At 41.0% G+C, this 22,019-nt stretch overlaps 1 protein-coding gene across 1 annotated transcript; it reads right to left on the reverse strand.

Moving 5' to 3' along the window:
- Positions 1-224: 224 nt before the first annotated feature.
- LOC135887906 (natural killer cells antigen CD94-like) lies at positions 225-13,802 on the reverse strand. The gene is given in 7 exon segments (XM_065415735.1): positions 225-378; positions 2,162-2,265; positions 3,355-3,503; positions 3,965-4,078; positions 4,947-5,045; positions 11,405-11,510; positions 13,728-13,802. Coding segments are annotated over 7 exon segments (801 nt in total).
- Between the last annotated feature and the right edge of the window lie 8,217 nt (positions 13,803-22,019).

Here is a 22,019-nt window from a genome sequence, read left to right on the forward strand (position 1 = left end):
TGGTATTCTATTATTGTTTAACAGTGCAATTAAAACTGTGGTTAATTGTTATTATTTTTTAAATCAAGTTAATTTGATTTAATTGCTTGAGTTAATTGTGATTAACTGACAGCCTTATTTACAATATAAACACAGCCCCTGAAGAGAAAAAGTGAGGTGCACACATTTCTCCCATGCATTTATAAGAGGATAAGTGATTGCCCAGGATAAAATTCTCATGGTTTTCAAGTTCCGTTGTGTGATGATATGTCAGGTTTCACCAAAAGAGCTGGCTGCTCACAAATATAGCGCTTTTTATCTTTGCAGTCATCAGAAAAGAGCTCTCCACCTCTGACAATTGCACAGTCCCCATCCACATATCCTTTCTTTACTGGAAACCTAAAATGGGTGGAGATGGGGGGAGTTATTTCAGCCATTCTAGTTATAGATACATCACAATTTTAGTTTTTTTCTAAGGTGCCAAATCACTCTGGAATCTGAGTGCCAGAGTATATGGCCAAATAGTTTTATTAATAACAGAACAATTGTGGAGAAGCAGAGGGAACATTATTAAAAGATTAATTAGTAAATTTGGTGGTTGTGAATATAAGGGAATAACTACATTGGCTAGGCAGGAGTAGTGACCCAGATACTGTGTAAACTTTCTGTATAACTCTAGAATTACACCTCTGCCATGACACATAACCTCCTGTCTCCATCTTTCAGTCCTGAGTCCCACTTAGGGGAATGGGGAGCTGATAGGGGGGCGGCCGGTCCACTCTGGTTCCAAGCCCCCACCAGGTAGCTCCTAGGGCTGCTCTTTCTGCAAGCAGTGGATAAAGCAGGCGGCTGCCAAACAACGTTATAAGGGAGCAATGCACAACTTTAAAGGAGCATGTTCCCTAATTGATCAGCAATGTAACAATGAAACAACGTTAACTGGGATGACTTTAAGTGAGGAGTTACTGTAGTTTCAATAGCAGATGAATCCTCAGGAATCAAAGATCCAGTTTTCATGTAAATGGCCAATTGTAAAAATGAATGAAGGGAAGGGAAATCAAGATTACATCCATAAATGAGACAGCAGTGCAATTTATCTATATAAGCTGGGGGGAGAGGTAGATACACTGGAGGGTAGGGATAGGGTGCAGAGTGACCTAGACAAATAGGAGGATTGGGCCAAAAGAAATCTCATGAGGTTCAACAAGGACAAGTGCAGAGTCCTGCACTTAGAACAGAATAATTCCATGCACCGCTACAGGCTGGGGACTGACTGGCTAAGCAGATGTTCTGCAGAAAAGGACATGGGGATTACAGTGGATGAGAAGCTGGATATGAGTCAGCAGTGTGACCTTGTTGTCAAGAAGGCTAACGGCATATTGGGCTGCATTAGTAGGAGCATTGCCAGAAGATCGAGGGAAGTGATTATTCCCCTCTATTCGGCACTAGTGAGGCCACATCTGGAGTACTACATACAGTTTTGGGGCCCCCACTACAGAAAGGATGTGGACAAATTGGAGAGAATCCAGAGGAGGGCAACAAAAATGATCAGGGGGCTGGGGAACATGACTTACGAGGAGAGGCTGAGGGAACTGGGCTTGTTTAGTTTGCAGAAGAGAAGAGTGAGGGGGGATTTGATAGCAGCCTTCAACTACCTGAAGGGGGGTTCCAATGAGGATGGAGCTCGGCTGTTCTCAGTGGTGGCAGATGACAGAACAAGGAGCAATGGTCTCAAGTTGCAGTGGGGGAGGTCTAGGTTAGATATTAGGAAACACTATTTCACTAGGAGATTGGTGGGTTACCTAGGGTGGTGGAATCTCCATCTTTAGAGGTTTTTAAGGCCCGGCTTGACAAAACCCTGGCTGGGATGATTTAGTTGGTGTTGGTCCTGCTTTGAGAAGGGGGTTGGACTATCTGACCTCCTGAGGTCTCTTCCAACCCTAATCTTCTATGATTCTATGATATACTGAACAGTAGTTTTCATTCATTAGTGCCACCAGACACTGGTTGGAAAAAGGGGTAATTTGGTTAATACCAGAGCTCTGACTCACATTATTGCAAATATTTTTGAGCTCAGGATTTGGGATCTCCTTTGTCTTTTGGCTTCATGTTGGGCACCATTGAAATGCTGCAAAATAATCCTCATAGAAATGAGAAGTTTGTAGAAATGTCTGTGACTCACCAATCAGTGGAGAGAGCTGTGCCATTTCCCCACATCCAGGGTCTGTAGGTCTTGTCACGTGATAATCCTATCCAGTGAAAAGCTGCCAGTGGGTTTATGAAATCCTGATCAAGAACAAAACAAATTCATACAATTGCATTAGTTTCCCTGCTTCTTTCATGGGCAAATAGATACTAGGAGTATGGTAATGTGATTAACAAATCCTGATATGCTCAGGTAACCTCAGGTTGGAGCAACTCTATTGGCCAAACTGATCATGTTCTTCATTTTCTCCAACAATGTAAGTTTCAGTCTTGTAGAAACTGTATTAATATTCTCTCTTCCCTTCCCAACCATATTTTAACACCTTTGTCTTCAACAAAACCCTCAGGAGGCTGAAGAAGTTTCCACTGGAAACTGCCAATCACGCTCCATTGACGCACTGCCTCATCACAGAGGATGAGTACACCCCCGAAGCAATTCCCTGTACTTGCTGGCCCCAGGCAGTGAAAGGCTGTATAGGGGATTCCAACTTTGATCTCTACCAGAGAAGTACAGAGCAGTAATTCCTAGAAAAATTACCCTGGTGCTATTGCTTTTCCTTAAACTCTGTCAGATCTTTCAACTACTTAATTTCTTCAGTGTTGATTAATCTCTCTTCACTCTCTTATCAAGAGGACATTCGCTGAGACAGAGAAAAATCCCCAGTGCAATGTCCAGCTCCATCTTTTACTACAGTAATAGCTGTACAGCTGCTCCCCAGGTTACGCAAGACCCGACTTACGCAACTTCGCACTTATGGAAAAAGTTCCATAAGCCAGAAATAGGATTTTCGAGTTGCGAAATTTTTTGCGTAACGTACGAGTATACGTTTCCGACTTATGCTAAATTTGAGTTACGCAAAGCTTCCCGGAACGGAATGATTGCATACATCAGGGGGCATCTGTACCTTGAATATGAATATGAAAAGTACAGGTGATATTGGGTTACTACCTTGCAGGAGATGTATTTGATTTGAATTTAGAATTCAGTGATTATTCTAATACTGGCAGGAGTGGAAAAAGCTCAAGGTAATTAGCCTTCAAGAAAAAATATATAATAAATCAAAATACCAAATGAAGCCAAATCTCATTCTCCTCAATCCTGTTTTCATTGACAAATCTTCTACTGGCAGATTTGAATATGCAGCTCTCCAAAAGAGGAAGATACTCTACCAGCTCTTCTTTGCCTTCTATCAGAAGGAGTCTGGAGCCATGAGAAGAGCAGGCCTTTCCACTCTCCAGCCATGGTTTGTATTCAGTAGAAAAGAGGTAGCATTTCTTTCCACGTTGAAACCAATGTTCTTGGCAAAGAGACTTCCATCCTTAAAAAGAAAATACAGTTTAGGTTTCCTATCACTGTTACACTTGTACAGACATGTGAGTGTCAGGGAGTGTAAGACGGCTTAACTAATATGCTGAGAAGCCAGAACAAGGTGTAAGGTAAAGTGGGAGGTTGATGGGTTTATTTTATAGTTTCTTATTCTCTCCAGCTGACTGCTTTTCTTGCTGTACTTCTCTCTATGGCCTTTCAGCATGTCACTCAGATCAGTTTAACTTCCCTCACCTTCCCTAAGGCTCACCTCTGAATTTTGCCTAGTGAGGATATGGGGAGATACTTTAGTAAATAGGGATAAAAAGACCAGTGTTCTAATTAACCCCAAATATCATGATCTGTGTATTATTGATCAGTGCTGCTACAGGTGTTGTTGACTGAAATAATTTCAAATTGATTCCCCAGGTAAAGCAAATATAAGAAACACTTGTTTTTTTGAAGGAAATTGACCTGTATCATTCCTGTTCAAAACCTATGGTAGGTTTGCATTCTCACCTTGGATAATTTCCATTTCTTTTGTGAGGTTTTCCAGCTCTCCACATGGTGGATCAGAGACCTGAAAAACTGAAAGCCAAAATAGCATAACAATATGATGGACCACTTAAAACTAAATTTAATCATAGTGTTACAGATCAATGCACTGTGCCTTTCAGGTACACAAAGGGCCCAATTGTGCCATCAGTTACTGTATATCTAATATATATTTACAATAGTATGTTATTATGTTACTATTAACACATCGGACAGTTTTTAAGTAAGTAAATATTAATTTAAAAATAAACATCTTGAAATTAAAAATAAAAATTGTGTCTGGCTAAAAATCCTGACTCTATGAAGATGCTGAGAAAAATGCAATTGAAAATATCCTTTTAGTCACAACAGTGATTGTTTGAAATTACTACAGAGCACAAATATGTCATTTTTGAAGTTAGGCACGCAAGGAGAAAATTAGAAATGTAAGAAGCAAAGTAACTGGAATCTTCCAAGGAAGCCAAGGAATAACTGAATTAGGCTGAGAAAATTCCAGAAGTTTCAAGCCCCGAAGCTTCCTAGGAAGTCTTTTATTGCTGGCTATAGATTGCTTCATGTGGCAGATGCTGGGGGTTCAGTCCCCAGATTCCACCAGGACATCTGCTTTGCATTGAGGGCCGGGGACCTGTATGGATCTTTTTTCCTGGGCAAGACAGCTACATTGTTGTTGTGATGCCACGGACTCTCTTGCTGTAGTCATCCCTAGAAAATCCTGCAGAGTGAAGAAGAATGTGTAGGAGCCCAGCTGGTTCCCCTTTCCTGCTCCCTAAATCCATAATTATATAACTAAAGAAGTGCAGCACACACAATGCAATTCACACTCCATTGATTTAAGAGGTTAGAAAAGACATATGTCAGCTCAGAATTATTTGGCCTTTTAGTGTCTTTGCTCATACTTTACATTTGGCACTCAAGAAACCCACTGCTATCAGCAAAGCCAGGCAGAAGATCCCAAGAATCACTATAATGAGCCGCCATACAGAAGATGGAGCAGAAGAACCTGTGAGAGAGAAAAGAGAGAAATGCAGTATTAAGGAGAAAATTTTAAGCCTCACAGTAGGCATAAGCCCTAACTGATTTCTCCTAAATCTTTATGAGGAGTTTTGCTTTTAATGTTCTCATACAGTTAAAGGACAGTGTTAGACTATGGACAGTTAAATAGTAGTATGTGCAGAGTCAGCAGCTTGTAGCGCATAGTACCTTTGCCCTGGGGGTTCATAGTCCTTCGTCTCCTCTGCTGCTCAGAAGCATTATGGCATTTCAGTTCTGTGTAGGTCACCACCTCCTCGTTTATTTCTAGTGGATTATAGCATAGAAATAGTGAACTCCATTCATTGCACTGACAAAGTGGGCAGCTCTGATTACAATCTATAGAGGTATAAAACTGTCATTGCAGTATGTGAGGCAGAACTTTTGTGTTAAAAGGTTTTGTCCTACAGTGCAATCGTCTTCAGTAGCCTATCAGTGTACTGGGATCAACAAACATCTGGGAATTCAGCAGATGCAGCTAATCGCTTTTTTCTGATATCTGCCTCCTATTTAGAGTCTTAACCCAAAATGTTGTTAACTTCCACTTAAAAGTGGTTCAAGTGATTAATATAACCCTTTGCATATACTATATAATCAGAAAAGCACAGTTAAAAAGATAAGCCGTAAAAGCTAGAGAAATCACCAATTAAGATAACGTATCTACACAATTACCCTTACGACTCCTGCATTTGGCTTATTAAAATATTGAAATGTAAAATTTCATTTTATATACTTCAAAAGAGTAGGAGACCAAAAGCTGGGAGACCAAGGGAGTTAGCCACCTGAGTTTGCCAGCGGAGGCAGATAGGTTTGTGTGTGTTTCTGTTTGTTTGTTTGTTTTTCATTCTGTTTCCTTAAACTTGCAGGTACTGTACAAGGAAGAACCCATCAGGGCATGTTTCCATCACCACTGCTATCTCTTTGTCTGTCTACACTGGTGGGGGTCCCGACCAAACAAGCACCCTGACCCTAGAGGTTTCCATGCAGGTTCTGGTCTTGACTTGCTGGGAACGTGTCCAGAATTTCCCTGCCAATGAAACCAAGTAGGGGGAACAACCAGGTGTAAGAGGTGTCTTCTGGAGGAGTCCGTTGGGAAGCAGGTAAAAGATCTGTAAGTGGCTTGTCTGCCTAGCATCTGGGAGCATGAGAACTTCATCGACTGGACACAAGTGATGACATCTGGGATGGAGGACGCTGTGACCCTCTTCCTACTACAGATGCTAGCCAACTACAGATGTCTGCAGCAGCAGAGGAAATGGGAGAACGGGCAGCTCTGCAAGGAGTTGACAGACTAGGTGGCCACCTCAGTCAGTAGACAGTGCTCCACCCCCCACCCTGGTTCCCCGTCAATCAATGTGAAGAACTGGTATGCTATACTGACAACAGGAGATGAGGAGCAGATCCCAGTGGCTGAGGAGGAGGAGCCATTTGCCCCAAGTCTGGAAGGCTCACAGCCACCACACATGGGAGCAGGGCCACCCAGAGGGAGGGGCAAGTGGTGCAATTTGCCCCAGGCCACGGGCCCCGCAGGGGCCCCCACGAGAGTTTTTCGGGACCCCTGGAGCGGGGTCCTTCACTTGCTCTGGGGGCCCCGGAAAACTCTCGTGGGGCCCGGGCCCCCAGAGCTTCTTCCGCTCTGGGTCTTCGGCGGCAATTCGTCGGCGGGGGGTCCTTCTGCTCCGGGACCCGCCGCCGAAGTGCCCTGAAGACCCGCGGCAGGGGGTCCTTCCACCCCGGGACCCACCGCCGAAGTGCCGGGTCTTCAGTGGCAATTCGGCGGCGGGGGCTCCCGCCGCCGAAGACCCCAGGCCCCCTGAATCCTTGGGCGGCCCTGCATGGGAGGAGGACACATAGGGTGCTGGTGGTCAGGGACTCTCTTCTGGAATGACGGCATCCATCTGCCGACCTGACATGATGTCCTGGGGGGCATGCTGCCTGCCTCGTGCCTCTGTCAGAAACATAATGGAAAGTTTGCCAATGCTCATCTGTCCCTCTGAGAGCTACCCTATGCTATTCATCCATGTGGGCACTAATGATACTACCAGGTCTGAGTCTGAGCAGATCAGCATTACTACAGGGCTCTGAGATCAAGGGTGAAGGAATCAGGGGTGCAGGTGGTGTTCTCCTCCCTGTTGAGAGTAAGGGCCCTGGCAGGGACACAAGCATCCTGGAGATGAAAACATGGCAAGGCAAATGGTGTCGATGGTAGGGGTTTGGTTTCTTTTAACCAGGGGATGTAGTTCTGGGAAGAAGATCTGCTGGACAGAAATGGGGTCCTCCTGACCGAGAATGGGAAGAGCATAGTTGTGCACCGACTTGCCCACCTAGTGGGGAGGTCTTTAAACTAGGTTCCATGGGGTCAGGTGACAAAAGCCCAAAGGTAAGTATAAAAAGGTGACCTTAGCAGAGAGTTAGATGTTGGTGGGGGGGACATGGAAAATTTCAGTAGGGTCAAAGAAGCAACAAGAAAGAAATCAGTGGGGCAATCGGATCCACATTTTAGATACCTATAAACAAATGCAAGGAGTAGGGGGAATAAACAGGAAGAACTGGAAGCATTGTTACATAAGCTACATTGTGATTTAATTGGCATCACAGAGACTTGATGGGATAAGTCTCATGACTGGAATATTAATATTGAGGGGTATAGCTTGTTCAGAAAGGACAGGTAGGAAAAAAGGGGAGGAAGGGTTGCATTATACATAAAGGATATATACAATTGTTTGGAGGTCCATAAGAAGGTGGGAGGCAGACCAACTGAGAGTCTCTGGGTAAAGATAAAAGAGTTAAAATAGAGGTGATGTCATGGTGGGGATCTACTATAGACCACCAAATCAGGATGAGACAGTTCTAAAAGAAATAACAGAAATAATCAAAACACAGGACCTGGTAATAAAGGGAGACTTTAACTACCCATTCACCTGTTGGGAAAGTAATACATCAAAACACAAAATATCCAATAAGTTCTTGGAATGTGTCAGGGACAACTTTTTGTTCCAGAAAGTGGAGGAAGTAACCAGGGGACAGACATTTAGACTTGATTCTGACCAACAGGGAGGAATTGGTAGCGAAGGGAAAAGGCAATTTGGGTGACATTGACCATGAAATGACAGATTTCATTATTCTAAGGAAAGGAAGGAGTGAGAGCAGCAGAATAAGGATAATGGACTTCAAAAAAAGCAGACTAACAAACTCAGAGAACTGATAGGTGACATCTCATGGGAAGAAAATCTAAGGGAAAAAGGAATTCAGATGAGCTGGCAGCTCTTCAAGGAGACAATATTAAAGCCACAGGTACAAACTATTCTGATGCAAAGAAAAGATAGGAAAAATAGTAGGAGACCAATATGCCTCCATCAGGAGGTCTTTAATGACCTGAAAATGGAAAAGGAATCCTACAAAAAGTGGAAACAGTCAACTTGATAAGGGGGAGTATAAAAAAACAGCAAACGTATGTAGGGATAAAATCAGAAAGGCTACGGCACAAAATGAGTTAAAGCTGGCAAGGGACATAAAAGGCAATAAGAAGTGGTTCTTTAAATACATTGGGAGCAAAAAAAAGACAGAGGAAAGTGTAGGACCTCTACTTAGCAGGGAAAGAGATCTAATAACTGATGACATCAAGAAATCTATTGTGCTTAATGCCTATTTTGCTTAAGTCTTCACTAAAAAGGTTCATGATGACCAGATACTCAACACAATTCATATTGACAACCAGGGAGAAAGAATGCAAGTCAAAATACGGAAAGATAAGCTAGATGTATGCAAGTTGTCAGGGCCTGATGAAATTCATCCTAGGGTACTTAAGAAAGTAGCTGAAGCAATCTTGGAGCCATTAGCAATTATCTTTGAGAACTCCTGGAGGACAGGAGGGGTTTCAGAAGACTGGAGAAAGGCAAACATAGTACCCAGCTTTAAAAAGGGAACAAGGAAGAACCTGGGAAGTATAGTCCAGTCAGCCTAATTGCAATAACTGAAAAGATACTGGAGCAAATTGTCAATTAATATGTAAGCACCTGGAGGATAATAGGGTTATAAGGAAGTCAGCATTGATTTGTCAAGAATAAATCATGCCAAACCAACTTAATTTCCTTCTTTGATAGGGTTACAGACATACTGGATGGGGGGCAGAAGTAGACATGATATACCTTGATTTTAGTAAGGCTTTTAAAATACTTCTACACAACATTCTCATAAGTAAACTAGGGAAATGTGGTCTAGATGGAATTACAATAAATTGGGTGCACAACTGGCTAAAAGACAATACTCAAATAGTAGTTATCAATGGTTTGCTGTCAAATTGGGAGGTTGTATCTAGTGGCATCTTTCAGGGGTCAATGCCTGATCTGGTTCTATTCAATATTTTCATTAATGGCTTGGATAATGGAGTAGAGAGTATGCTTATAGAATTTGCAGATGGCACCAAGCTGGTATGGGTTGAAAGCAGTTTGGAGGACACGTTTATAATTCAAAATGACCTTGACCAATTGGAGAATTGTTCTAAAGTGAACAAGATTAAATTTAATGAAGACAAGTGCAAAGTACTTCACTTAGGAAGGAAAAATCAAATACACAACTGCAAATGGGGAATAATTGTCTAGGTAGCAGTACTGATGAAAAGGATCTGGGGGCTACAGTGGACCACAAACTGAATATGAGTCGTCAGTATGCTGCAGCTGAAAAAAAGGCTAATCTGATTGTGAGGGAATCAACAGGAGTGTTGGATGTAAGACACAGGAGGTAATGGACCGCCTCTACTCAGCATTGGTGAGGCCCCAGCTGAAGTATTGTGTTCAGTTCTGGACATCACAATTTAGGAAGCATGTGGACAAATTGGAAAGAGTCCAGAGGACAGCAACAAAAATTATAAAAGGTTTAGAAAACCTGACCAATGGGGAAAGACTGACAAAACTGGGCATGTTTAGTCTTGAGAAAAGAAGACTGAGCGGGAACCTCATAACAGACTTCCAATATCTTAAGGGTTGTTATAAAGACAAGGGTGATCAATTGTTCTCCATGTCCCCTAAAGATAAGATAAGAAGTAATGGACTTAGTCTGCAGCAAGGGAGATTTAGGTTAGATGTTAGGAAAAACTTTCTTACTTTAACGGTAGTTACACTCTGAGAGTGGCTTCCAAGGGAAGTCATGGGGACCCCAGCATTGGAAGCATTTAAAAAAAAGTTGGACAAATGCCTGTCAAGGATGGGCTAGGTTTACTTGGTCCTGCCACAGCACAGAGGGCTGAACTTGATGACTTCTCAAATCGCTTCCAGCCCTACATTTCTATGATTCTATGATTCTAACACAAATTTAACTCTGATCTACAATACACATTTATAAATTCATTCAACACATTTAGTGCTATTTCCTTAATTTAAAGCTTGCTCCTGCTGTCATTGAAGTCAATGGCTGTTTTACAACTGATTTCAGAGAAACATGGCACTTGGCATTATGCTCTTCTTGATGGAGTCAATGTTTTCCTTCTTCATCGTCTTTTTAAAAAGGAGCATTTTTAAATGTCATCTTCTCAAAACTAACTGATCAATGTCTTTGATGCTCAGTAGAATTCTTGCACAGGTCAAGAAATCCTCTGCTGGACAGAAATGAGTTTAAGGCTCTGGGATAGTAAATAAATATGGCCAGTTAAGGATGAGTCATGACTTCATGATGTAGACTATGACAATCAGGCAAAGCAGAGAGAAACTGGTACTTTATCTGAGTATGAGTATGCTTCAGAAGGGAAAGCAGAATTCAGACATCACATCCTTTAATCCTCCCACAGTAAGGCATGACTTAAAGAGGCCATGTCTCCTTGCACACGGGGCAATTCAAACAACATTCTTTGACAAGGAATGGTTTGTGAAAACATAATCACAGAACTGTGTTCCAGGTTTCTGGAGATTTGATGGTTTCTACTCCCCACTCCCAAGATACTGTGTATCATTCTTGGGGCATTTCAGTAGCTGAAAGATGTTAAGAAGTTACTAAAATGACTGTGCCTAACAATGAAGAAAAAGCTAATAATCTAATTAGATAAAGTATCAGAAGGGTAGCCATGTTAGTCTGGATCTGTAAAAAGCGACAAAGAGTCCTGTGGCACCTTATAGACTAACAGACGTATTGGAGCATAAGCATGCATCTGACGAAGTGGGTATTCACCCACAAAAGTTTATGCTCCAATACGTCTATAAGGTGCCACGGGACTCTTTGTCGCTTTTTAATTAGATAAAGTCAAGTAAAATGTGTACAGCTCACAGAAGAGATTTAACATGGACAATAAAATATCAGTAATAGCAGATATGATCTCAGTTGTTTATAAACATACCACACCTTTGGCCCTGGTGTTCTTTGGTCTTTGTTTCTTCTGCTGCTCAGAAGGAGAGTTAAATTTCAAGTCTACATATGTCACTGCCTGTTCACTCATTTCTGGTACATTCTGGGATAAAAAGGTTGGATTTAGTAGACTGATATAAACAATGGGATCTGATGGAAACTAATACTTGTACTAAGAAACCACAACAGTAATTATCATAGCAGAATAACTGGGTGTTTTGGAAGAACAAAGCCTCTCTCCCATTGCACTTGGAATATGGCACATAGTTCTGAGTTCAGAAATGTCACAAGGGGCAGGGGGTCCTCTTTCCCATTTGATGGTTGAGGGAGGGAGGATTATGATCACTGTTTTCATTTGAGTTATTTTTTTCATTTTTGTTTGTTCCCATTCATATATTTATGCCATGATTCTTTCGAGTGCTTTTTCTAGTGTAATTTTAAATGTTTCTTGCAGAGGGATTTCCACCACTTGTCTTGGGAAACTATGGTGTTTTAATGCTGTCCCTTTACACCAAGTTCTACAATTTCACACCACCCTAAACAACCAATTTTCCTCTTTGATGATGATACACTTTCAATATTTCTAGACAGTCATCATTCATCCCCTTTTAACATTGGTTTGCAAATTCATTACATATGTTTAGTTCTTCAGGCTTTCTTTATAAATCAGTCCCTCCAGCCCCTTTAATAAAGCAAATGTCTTATTTTCTGAATTCCTTCCAAAATGCCCACCACTTCCTGCTTCTTTTTTTTTTTTTTTTAAGATGTGTTTATCTAAATCTTTGGGTCAGGGACCATGATCAAAATGTTCAAAAATGGGTGATAAAAATTAGGCTTCTAAGTCTATGTGAGCACCCAGTAGCAACTATAGACTTCAGAGGGGCTGATGAGTGCTCAATGTTTTTGAACATAAATCAGTTTTTAGGTGTATAGATATGGATTTAAGTGGCCAACTTTAGGCACCCATTTATGAAAATCTTGGCCCATCTCCTCTCTGTGCTATGCAGTTAGCTACACAGTAGATGTTCAACAAATAAATAATAAAATACTACTAATAATTAATCAAAATGGAAATGCACAGAACTGAATTCTAGCCATGCTCTCAATGAGAGAGAGAGACTGTCCAGTAGTAAGACGCACCTATCTATGCACAAAATGTTATTAGCTTTTTCGTTAACATAATGAATTGCAAGAATATATCTAATCTGCTATCCACTCTCATGGCAAGTCTACACTACAGCGCTACATTGGCACAGGTTCACTGATGCAGCTGAGATGCTGTACCATGTCTGGTGAAGACACACTATGCTGACAGGAGAGTGTTCTCCCGTAGGTGCGATTACTCCACTTCAGCGAGAAACGTAAGCTATGTCAGTGGGAGAACGTCTCCCACCAACATAGCGCTTGTCTAGACTGCACGAAACATGCATTGCTCAGGCAAGGGTGGGAGGGGGCTTTTTCACATCCCTGAGTGACATAAGTTAGATTGATTTAGGCTGTAGTGTAGACCTGCCCTCAGTTTCCTATTTCATTATTGTTTTCCATTTCTCCCTACCACTGAATAGCTGTGTGTTGGATTATTACAACAGATGTAATAGTTTAATTTTATTTTCGGATCATTTTGCTAAACTCTCCAAACTGCTTTGGGTTATCTATCGGGTCTTGTTTGTGTTTGTAATGCCCCTCCATTTAGCATAATCTGAGAATGGAATTATGTAAACATACAATATATTAACAGTCTATTCACTGCAGTTTCCAGTCTGTTTATGAAGATTATAAATAACAAAGATCCTGCCACTAAACTCAGCCCATTTCTATTTGTCATTAACCTTAGTTCACAGTACTTCAACCAGTTTTTTGTTCAGTGATAATGTTCTTATCCAAGACTTTTTGAATTAATTACCCAAGTAAGCTTTCTTGAGAAACTCTGTCAAATTCCTCACTAAAATCAGGATATTATATTTCCTATCTTTTCCAGTTTATGTTAAGCTTGTAGATTTGGTGTCTACAGTTATCAAGTGTACATACTGCACAAGAGATGAAAAAAATATAGAAATGTAAACTTCTAATGCTGGTTTGTCTGAGATAATAAGTCCTTTCTTAGTCCCTTAAAATTAATAATGATAAAATAATACTATATTTCATAGTGTCTCTCAAATTTTAATCAGAAGAAAAATTTTGTACAGGATGCAGAAATAAGTCCATTTCAGAATAACTAACTTCACTCAATTTTTGAATTATACAGAAGCAATCACCTATACCTCTTATAACAAATATGTACCCTACCAATTAAAGCCCCGGAAGAATGTGGAACTCATACCTTTGTAGCTTTTTGATAGGAGGCTGGAGGGCAGAAACTAGAGCTTGAAGTGCTGCAGATTTTTTTGTCCTTCATGAAAATCCCTTGGGGATGGAGAGAGAGAGAGAGTCTGGTATCACCCTGTCACTGTCTTGTAAGGAGATGGACAACAGGAGCTGAGAGGAGAAGAATTATTCACTCTGCAATGTTCCATCTGAAACCGCACAGGAAGTTCTCACTCTGCTGGTTTGAAGTGCGCTGCACCCGCACAAAGCGCTCACAGGATCTTCTCTCTGTGTAGGTTTACGCAAGGCCTAAGGTGTTAAATTTAACCTACTTGAGGTCAGTTAAATATTGAATTTATTAAACAAGGTTGCTTAAGAAACCATTGATCAGCTAGTGTCTCTGCACTTCTTAAATCATGGGGCGAGATTCTTCTGTCAGTTACATTGATGTAAACTGGTGTACATTGGTGTAAACCCAATGAAACCCCATTGAAGTTAATACATTCACTCCCTATTTATAGTGATATAAACAAGTTCAGAGTCTAGCCCATGGTCTCTGCGTTCCTGACTTGCCTTACTAGGGAGGCAAATGTAGCCTAATGGAGACCTGAGTGCACTTCCTGGCTCTACCCTGGGTCTGCTCACTACAGCCAAGTCACTTCACCTCTATGGAACTGGGGTGCAATGAAGTGTTTTGGGTACAAGAAGAACAATCCCCAATCTTTGCCTGAATCATAGTCAAACATATACATAGGTACTGTGGGTTTGGAGAGGGAAAGAAATATTCACTTAACAGTGTTCTGGCTGAAATCACACAGGAAGTTCTCATACTCAAGTTGCTAATTTGAGAAGGGCTGCCACCAGCTAGAATTGTCAGAACTTGAAACACATACTTTTGACAAAAATTCCCTATTTATACTTAATCTCCCTTTTCCAGAGTAGATGCAGACATCAACCAGTGATCTTACGCTAGACTCAGGTGGTCTGCATAGCTTGTATTTTCAAAACACAATCTCTCCCCATACAGAGCTTAGAAAATTTTACAGGAAAAACAAAAAAACTGGTCAACACTGAGCTCGGAGTCTCCCTGGGCAGCCCTTCTCAAATTAGCAACACATAGTTGGGTCTTAGAACTAGAGTGCAATAATATCTGACTTTGAGTAACGAGAAAACAGAGAGTAGTAGGAGTAAACAAATGATCTAATTGGCTGGCAGAGATTTGAAGCTCCTACTCTTTTTCATGTCCCTTCCAGCTAACCTCCATATATCCAAACACACATATACCCAATGGCAAAATTTGGCCCAAAATGTGGTTGACAGCAGACATGTGGGAAAGGGTAGAAAATTCAGCATCTCCATTTTTACAATCATAAGTAAGGAAAAGACTATTACAAACATTTGACATTATATATAGTTATACAGCAAAGAATTTGATAACTGCAATATGATATAAAAATAGCAACACACAGCTCAGCAAAGCCAAGAAGCAGCAATTCTTTCCGAGTTTCTCTTTTGGTCTGGGATGTTTCCAGATATGAATCTCAGAGTTTCTATGTTTTTCCTCATAACAGTGCAAGGGACTTCAGCTCAACTGCCTCCTTCTTACAGGCACACCTACGGGTGATTGTACAAACACTGGAGTGGGTTTCAGAAACAAAGAAAGCTGCACATTCTTCACTATATTTTTCTGTACTAAAAAACTGGGAAGGAAAGACACACATTACTGTCAGCCATACCAATGACATGGCAAAATCATAAGTAGCTATTAATACCAGGTCATTCTGGTGGGCAGGATAATTGTTTTAAAATTATGTTAATTGATGGCTATGAAAGTGGGGAGTACTACATCTGGTGAGAATCATGTATGTGGGGGGAGGAAGAGCTCTTTTGGACTCCTTTGAAAAATACAGCCTAAGAAATCAGCTTTTTTTCTGGATTTCAGGTTATATTACAACAGACTCAACTCCACCCCACCCTACTCCACTTTGCTGCCTATGGCACTGACTTGGAGGCAAGGACATTATTAAGCAAAGATCCTAACCCATAGTCACACACATTACTGAGTTCGGGCCATTGGAATCTCTTCCTCGCATTTGTTTCATTCCAGCTTTATTACTATTTACGTGCAATATGGGCATCCCTAGAGGACGTATTCAGGATTAGGGATCTGTTATGCATGGGACAAGACCAAGGTCACATAACACAAGAACCAGGGGTCACCCAATGAAATTAATAGGTAGCCAGTTTCAAACAAATAAAAGGAAGGACTTCTTCACAGAACTATGGAACTCCTTGCCAGGGGATGTTATGAAGGCCAAAAAGATAACTGGGTTCAGAAAAGAATTAGATGCATTCCTGGAGGATAGGTCCATCAATTGCTATTAGCCAAGATGGTCAGGGATGCAACCCCATGTTCTGGGTGTCCCTACCCTCTGATTGCCAGAAGCTGGGAGTGGACAACAAGGGATGGATCACTCAGTAATTGTCTGTTCTGTTCATTGCCTCAGAAGCACCTGACATTTGTGACTGTCGGAAGACAGATTACTGGGCTAGATGGACTATTGATCTGATCCACTATGGCCATTCTTATCTTTGAATCATAGAATATCAGGGTTGGAAGGGACCTCAGGAGGTCATCTAGTCCAACCCCCTGCTTAAAGCAGGACCAATCCCCAGACAGATTTTTGCCCCAAATCCCTAAATGGCCCCCTCAAGGATTGAATTTACAATCCTGGGTTTAGCAGGCCAATGCTCAAACCACTGAGCTATCCCTCCCCACTTCTTACAACTCAGGGTCTGGCTCCAGGTGTTTAATAAATGTAGAGGATTCTGCTCACTATTTATTTCAGTCTGAAGTCACATACAAGAAACACACAGTAGTTGTCATTAGAAGGCCATAGATTGGTACGTTTTGACTGTAAGGACAGCAAAGACTTTGAAAGCTCTGCGTTGTTGGCCTGGAGATCTTCCTTTTCCTTAGAGGTTTTCTCCTGAATTTCTTGCAGCTTCTGGGTGAGGTTTTCCAAAATTTCCTGCTGGTGAGTGAGATTTTCCAGAATTTCCTGCTGCTGGGTGAACTTTTCCTGCCATCTGTTTGCTTAATGGGAAATGAAAAAAAATTGAATTCACAATATCACCACACCAAAAAGTGCCCTTCAAAACTAAACTATGGTTTACAATATAGAGGCACGATTTTAAAAATTCCTTTAAATGTTCCTTAGAGCCAGGTCTGGTACAAGACTGCTGTGAAGCTATGGCCCAGGGACCACTTGGTGCCAACCAGAAGAGGGTGCAGAGTTGAATATACTTTTACAGGGATTCCCTGGGTTAGACATCTTCATATCTATTAACCGAAGGGTGACATCTGAGGTCTCTACCAAGAGCAGTAGCCCACTGGTAATCATGATCATTGCAAAATATAAGTAATAGTTAAGAAATTATGTAGCTATACTGAAAATTAAGAGTTAAGGCAGGTCACCAGGAGGTGACATACCTTAGAAATGTTCCTTTCAGGAAGGAAGTAATAGACATCTAGTGCATGCCTCACAATGGATGCCTATTTGCTTATTGAGAGACTGTGAAATCTACAAGAGAAAATCTACAGATACACAGCAGTGAGGTATCCTGTTCATAAATAAAACCAAAAGATAGTTCTGGTAAATCTTGGAGGGCAAGGGGTTGCACTGAATCCTTCACCTAGGAGGCAATTTGGCAGCGTGCTTGTCTCATGAAAGGGGGGGGTCACTGCCCCCAAACACTAACTATTCCTCCAAGACTGCTTCCTCCCTCCCAATATCTGCCTCTGTCTCATCCTAGGCCCTTGTGTATATCCAAACCCCCAAAACCTTGACGAGACATACCAAAGAATAGGGGTTGACTGACCCCTAGTCCCTACCTTAAAGGGGACAGACCACTCCTGCTAAAGTCCCATTGACTTTCAACATTAATTATGCTCCTAAGTCACTCAGGGGCATATTTTTAAAGGTGTTTAGGCTCCTTAATCCCATTGATTTCAATCTGGTTCTTAGGTACTTTTGAACATTTCACCCATCAATACTCACTTCCTGATTTAGACAGAAGAGGAAAATCTTACAGCAATTACAGTCCCTAACAATGAAAGACCCCATGAGCACTTGGAGATGATACCTGTGGAGGTGTCCTCTGGTCAGTTAGAAGGAGTCCAGGAATAGAACTTGAGGAGGTGTACCTGTCTAGTCCTGTCTCAAAATCCTCCGAGGAGTCAGCAAGAGGCAGAAACTGTCTGTCCTGCTATCAGAGGGTCAGCATGAATGAGAGAGGAAAATTGTTTGCTCTGTGATGTTCTGACTGAAACTGCACAGGAAGTTCTCACTCTGCTAGTTCGATGGATGTTGCACCTACACAATGTGTTCAGAGGAAAGGATTTTTCATCTTTATAGGTGACAAGGCCTCAGGCATTAACTATAGAGATTGGTTTGGACACTTACATACTTGAATTACTGCATGAAGCAACTGTAACTAAGAAACAAATGCTCAGCTTGTGTCCAAGCACTTTTAAAAGCCTGGTCTTACCTTCCCTGTATTACCTCCGGGATGAGCTCTTTGCCAACCAGTTTTCCAAAGAGGGAGTTCCTGTCCCATGGCCTGGACCAGAGGGATACCGGAGGATCTCTCTACTTCTTTGCACTTTCTTTTACTCAGTTTACATCACCATCAGTGCAACCATTATCATCACCAGAAAGAGGCTACAAAACCACTGGGTGCAAATAGTATTGGCATGAACAGAGTTTGCATGCACGAGACTGGAACTGCATCATCATCATGAATATCATGAGAAACATTGAATTTATCAGTTTCTGCTACTACAGTGCTAGAAGCCCCTTTATATATTTTTGACTAGACACTGAAATACTCGAGACAAGAGTGGAAACAGTACCAAGAAAAAACAAGCTAAATTTGGGCCAATTGGAAGATTCTGGGAAATGCTGACTGTGTGTGACATTGAAATCAAAGCAGGAACCCAGATATATCCCCAAACAACTCTAAAAATGGGGAGAGGGTTAGAATGAGAGATTATTTGGTGGACGCTGAAGATACATGTGGATGTCATTTTGGGAAAGGATGGTTCTTTGAGAGGAAAATTATAATCTCATTTATATCTATCAATCTGGTAACTAGATCTGGTAATATATGTTCAGTCAAAAATGTAGTTTTATCCATGGGAAAATGTTGATTTCAAGATTTTTTCTGTTTTCTGAAGCAATATTTTACATTTGTCATTTTGAATTACATATCATTTTAATATGAAATGTCAGCTCTAAACATAACATTTTATATCTAATTGACATTCTATTTCCAAAATTAATTGTTGGATGACAAAATATTTCAATTGGAGAGTCCAGCAGAGGGCAACAAAAATGATCAGGGGGCTGGGGCACATGATTTATGAGGAGAAGCTGAGGGAACTGGGATTGTTTAGTCTGCAGAAGAGAAGAGTGAAGGGGGATTTGATAGCAGCCTTCAACTACCTCAAGGGGGTTCCAAAGAGGTTGGAGCTTGGCTGTTCTCAATGGTCTCAAGTTGCAGTGGGGGAGGTCTAAGTTGGATATTAGGAAACACTATTTCTCTAGGAAGGTGGTAAAGCACTGGAATGGGTTACTAGGGAGGTGGTGGAATCTCCGTCCTTAGAGGTTTTTAAGGCCCGGCTTGACAAAGCCCTGGCTGGGATGATTTAGTAGGTGTTGGTCCTGCTTTGAGCAGGGGGTTGGACTAGATGATCTCCTGAGGTCTCTTCCAAACCTAATCTTCTATGATTCTAAGATTTTAGGAAAGGGGCAAAAATGTTTTCATCTATGTGCTGTAACTTTAGACTGAAATAATTTCATATTAAATCCTCAACACTGTTGCTACACTGATGAATATCAGATTATGAGATTTTGTGTTAATTGGATTACAATTCTTTTTATCCTTATTTACCAAAAATGTACACTCATTGTATAACTCAGAAGTGAGTCTTAAGGAAATGTAAAGGTGAATAACCTGTTTTAAGTCACGTGTTGAAAGACCAGCAGAGAGGAGTGTAGCAAGAAAAAAACAATTAACAGGAGGGAATAACAATATAGTAATCAGAGAAATGTAGATCTCGAAGGAGCTCAAGAGGTTTTCTAGTCCAGCCACCTGCAAATATACCTAAACCATCCCTGACAGGTGTTTGTCTACCCCGTTCATAAAAACCTCCAAAGATGAGGATTCCACAACCTCTCTAATATCTAAACATAATTTCTCCTGCTGAAGATTAAACTGATTACTTCTTGCCCTACCTACATTGAGAACAGTCGATCATCAGCCTCTTTATAACAGCGCTTAACATATCTGAAGACTGTTATCAGGTCACCCCTCAGTCTTCTCTTCTCTTTACTAAGCATGCCTAGTCCTTTCAACCTTTCCTCATAGGTCAGGTTAAAATTTTTGGTACTTTCCTCTGGACTCCCTCCAATATGTCCACATCTTTCCTAAATATGGCACTCAGAAATTGACACAGGACTCAAGCTGAGGCCTTACCAGTGCTGAATACAGAGGGACAGTTACCTCTGATGTCTTACATATGACACTCCTGTTAATACACCCAAAAATGATGTTAGACTTTTTTGTAACTCCATTACATTGGGGGCTCATATTCAGTTTGTGATCCACTATAAACTCCAGATCCTTTTCAGCAGTATCACGGCCTAGCCAGCTATTCTCCATTCTGTAGTTGTGCATTTAATTTTTGTTTCCTAAGTGCAGTACTTTGCACTTGTTTTTAATGATTTTCATCTTGTTGATTTCAGACCAATTCTCTAATTTGTCAAGAACATTTTGCATACTAAATCTGTCCTCCAATGTGCTAGCAACCCTTTCCAGCTTGGTGTTATCCACAAATTTTATAAGCATTCTTTTTACTTCATTAGCTACGTCTCTAATGCAAATATTGAATATACTGGACCCAGGGCTACTACGCTTTAAGCAAGGTCTTTCAACCAGTTTTGTACCCACCTTATATTAATTTCATATACACCATATTACCTTAGCTTGCTTATGATAATGTCATGTGAGACTGTGTCTAAAGACTTACTAAAATCAAGTTATATGATGTCTACAGCTTCCCTTAGATCAGTAGACATGTCAAAGAAGGAAATTAAGTTGGTTTAGCATGATTTTTTCTTGATCAATCTGTGTTGTCTATTATGTACCACCCTATTATCCTCTAGGTGTTTACAAATTGATTGTTTCAGTATCTTTCCAGGTATCAAAGTTAAGCAGACTGTTCTTTCCCCTCCCTCAGGAGGTTATCTAGTTCAACCCCCTGCTCAGGGAAGGGCTAATCCCCAGACAGATTTTTTGCTCTAGATGGCCCTCTCAAGGATTGAACTCAGAACCCTGGTTTTAGCAAGCCAATGCTCAGACCACTGAGCTATCCCTTCCCCAGATCCTTTTTGTTCCCTTTTTTTAAGATCAGTACTATGTTTGCTCTTCTCCAGTCCTCTGGACTTCCCCAGAGTTCTCAAAGATATTTCCTAATGGTTCAGAGATTGCTTTAGTTAGTTCCTTAAGTACTCTAGGGTGAATTTCCTCAGGCCCTGCTCACTTGAACACATGTAACTTATCTAACTATTATTTATCCTGTTCTTTCCCTGTTTTGGCTTGTGTTTCTTCCCCCTTGCTGTTAATATTAATTTTGCTTAAATATTTGGTATAATTACCTATTTAGTAAAGACAGAAGCAAGATAGGCATTAAACACTTCAGCCTTCTTGATATTATCTGCTATTAGCTGTCCTTGGTGCTAAGTTGAGGACCTACACTTTCCTTCCTCTTTCTCTTGCACCTAATGTATTTACAGAAACACTTATTACCTTTTATGTTCTTTGCTAAGTATAACTCATTTTGTGCCTTGACCTTTCTGGTTTTGTTCCTGCAGGCTTGTGCCATTCTTTTGTACTCATCCTTCACAGTTTGTCCATGTTCCATTTTTCGTAGGATTCCTTTTTAATATTCAGTTTGTAAAGAACTCTTGATGGGACCATATTTGCTTCTTCCTATCTTTCCTTTCCTAAAGCTAAAAGAATAGGAGTACTTGTGGCACTTTAGGTGTGCCTGTAAGAAGGAGGCAGTTGAGCTGAAGTCCCTTGCACTGTTATGAGGAAAAACATAGAAACTCTGAGATTCATATCTGGAAACATCCCAGACCAAAAGAGAAACTCGGAAAGAATTGCTGCTTCTTGGCTTTGCTGAGCTGTGTGTTGCTATTTTTATATCATATTGCAGTTATCAAATTCTTTGCTGTATAAC

Source organism: Emys orbicularis, chromosome 1, assembly GCF_028017835.1.
Source record: "Emys orbicularis isolate rEmyOrb1 chromosome 1, rEmyOrb1.hap1, whole genome shotgun sequence".
Taxonomy (NCBI): domain Eukaryota; kingdom Metazoa; phylum Chordata; order Testudines; family Emydidae; genus Emys; species Emys orbicularis.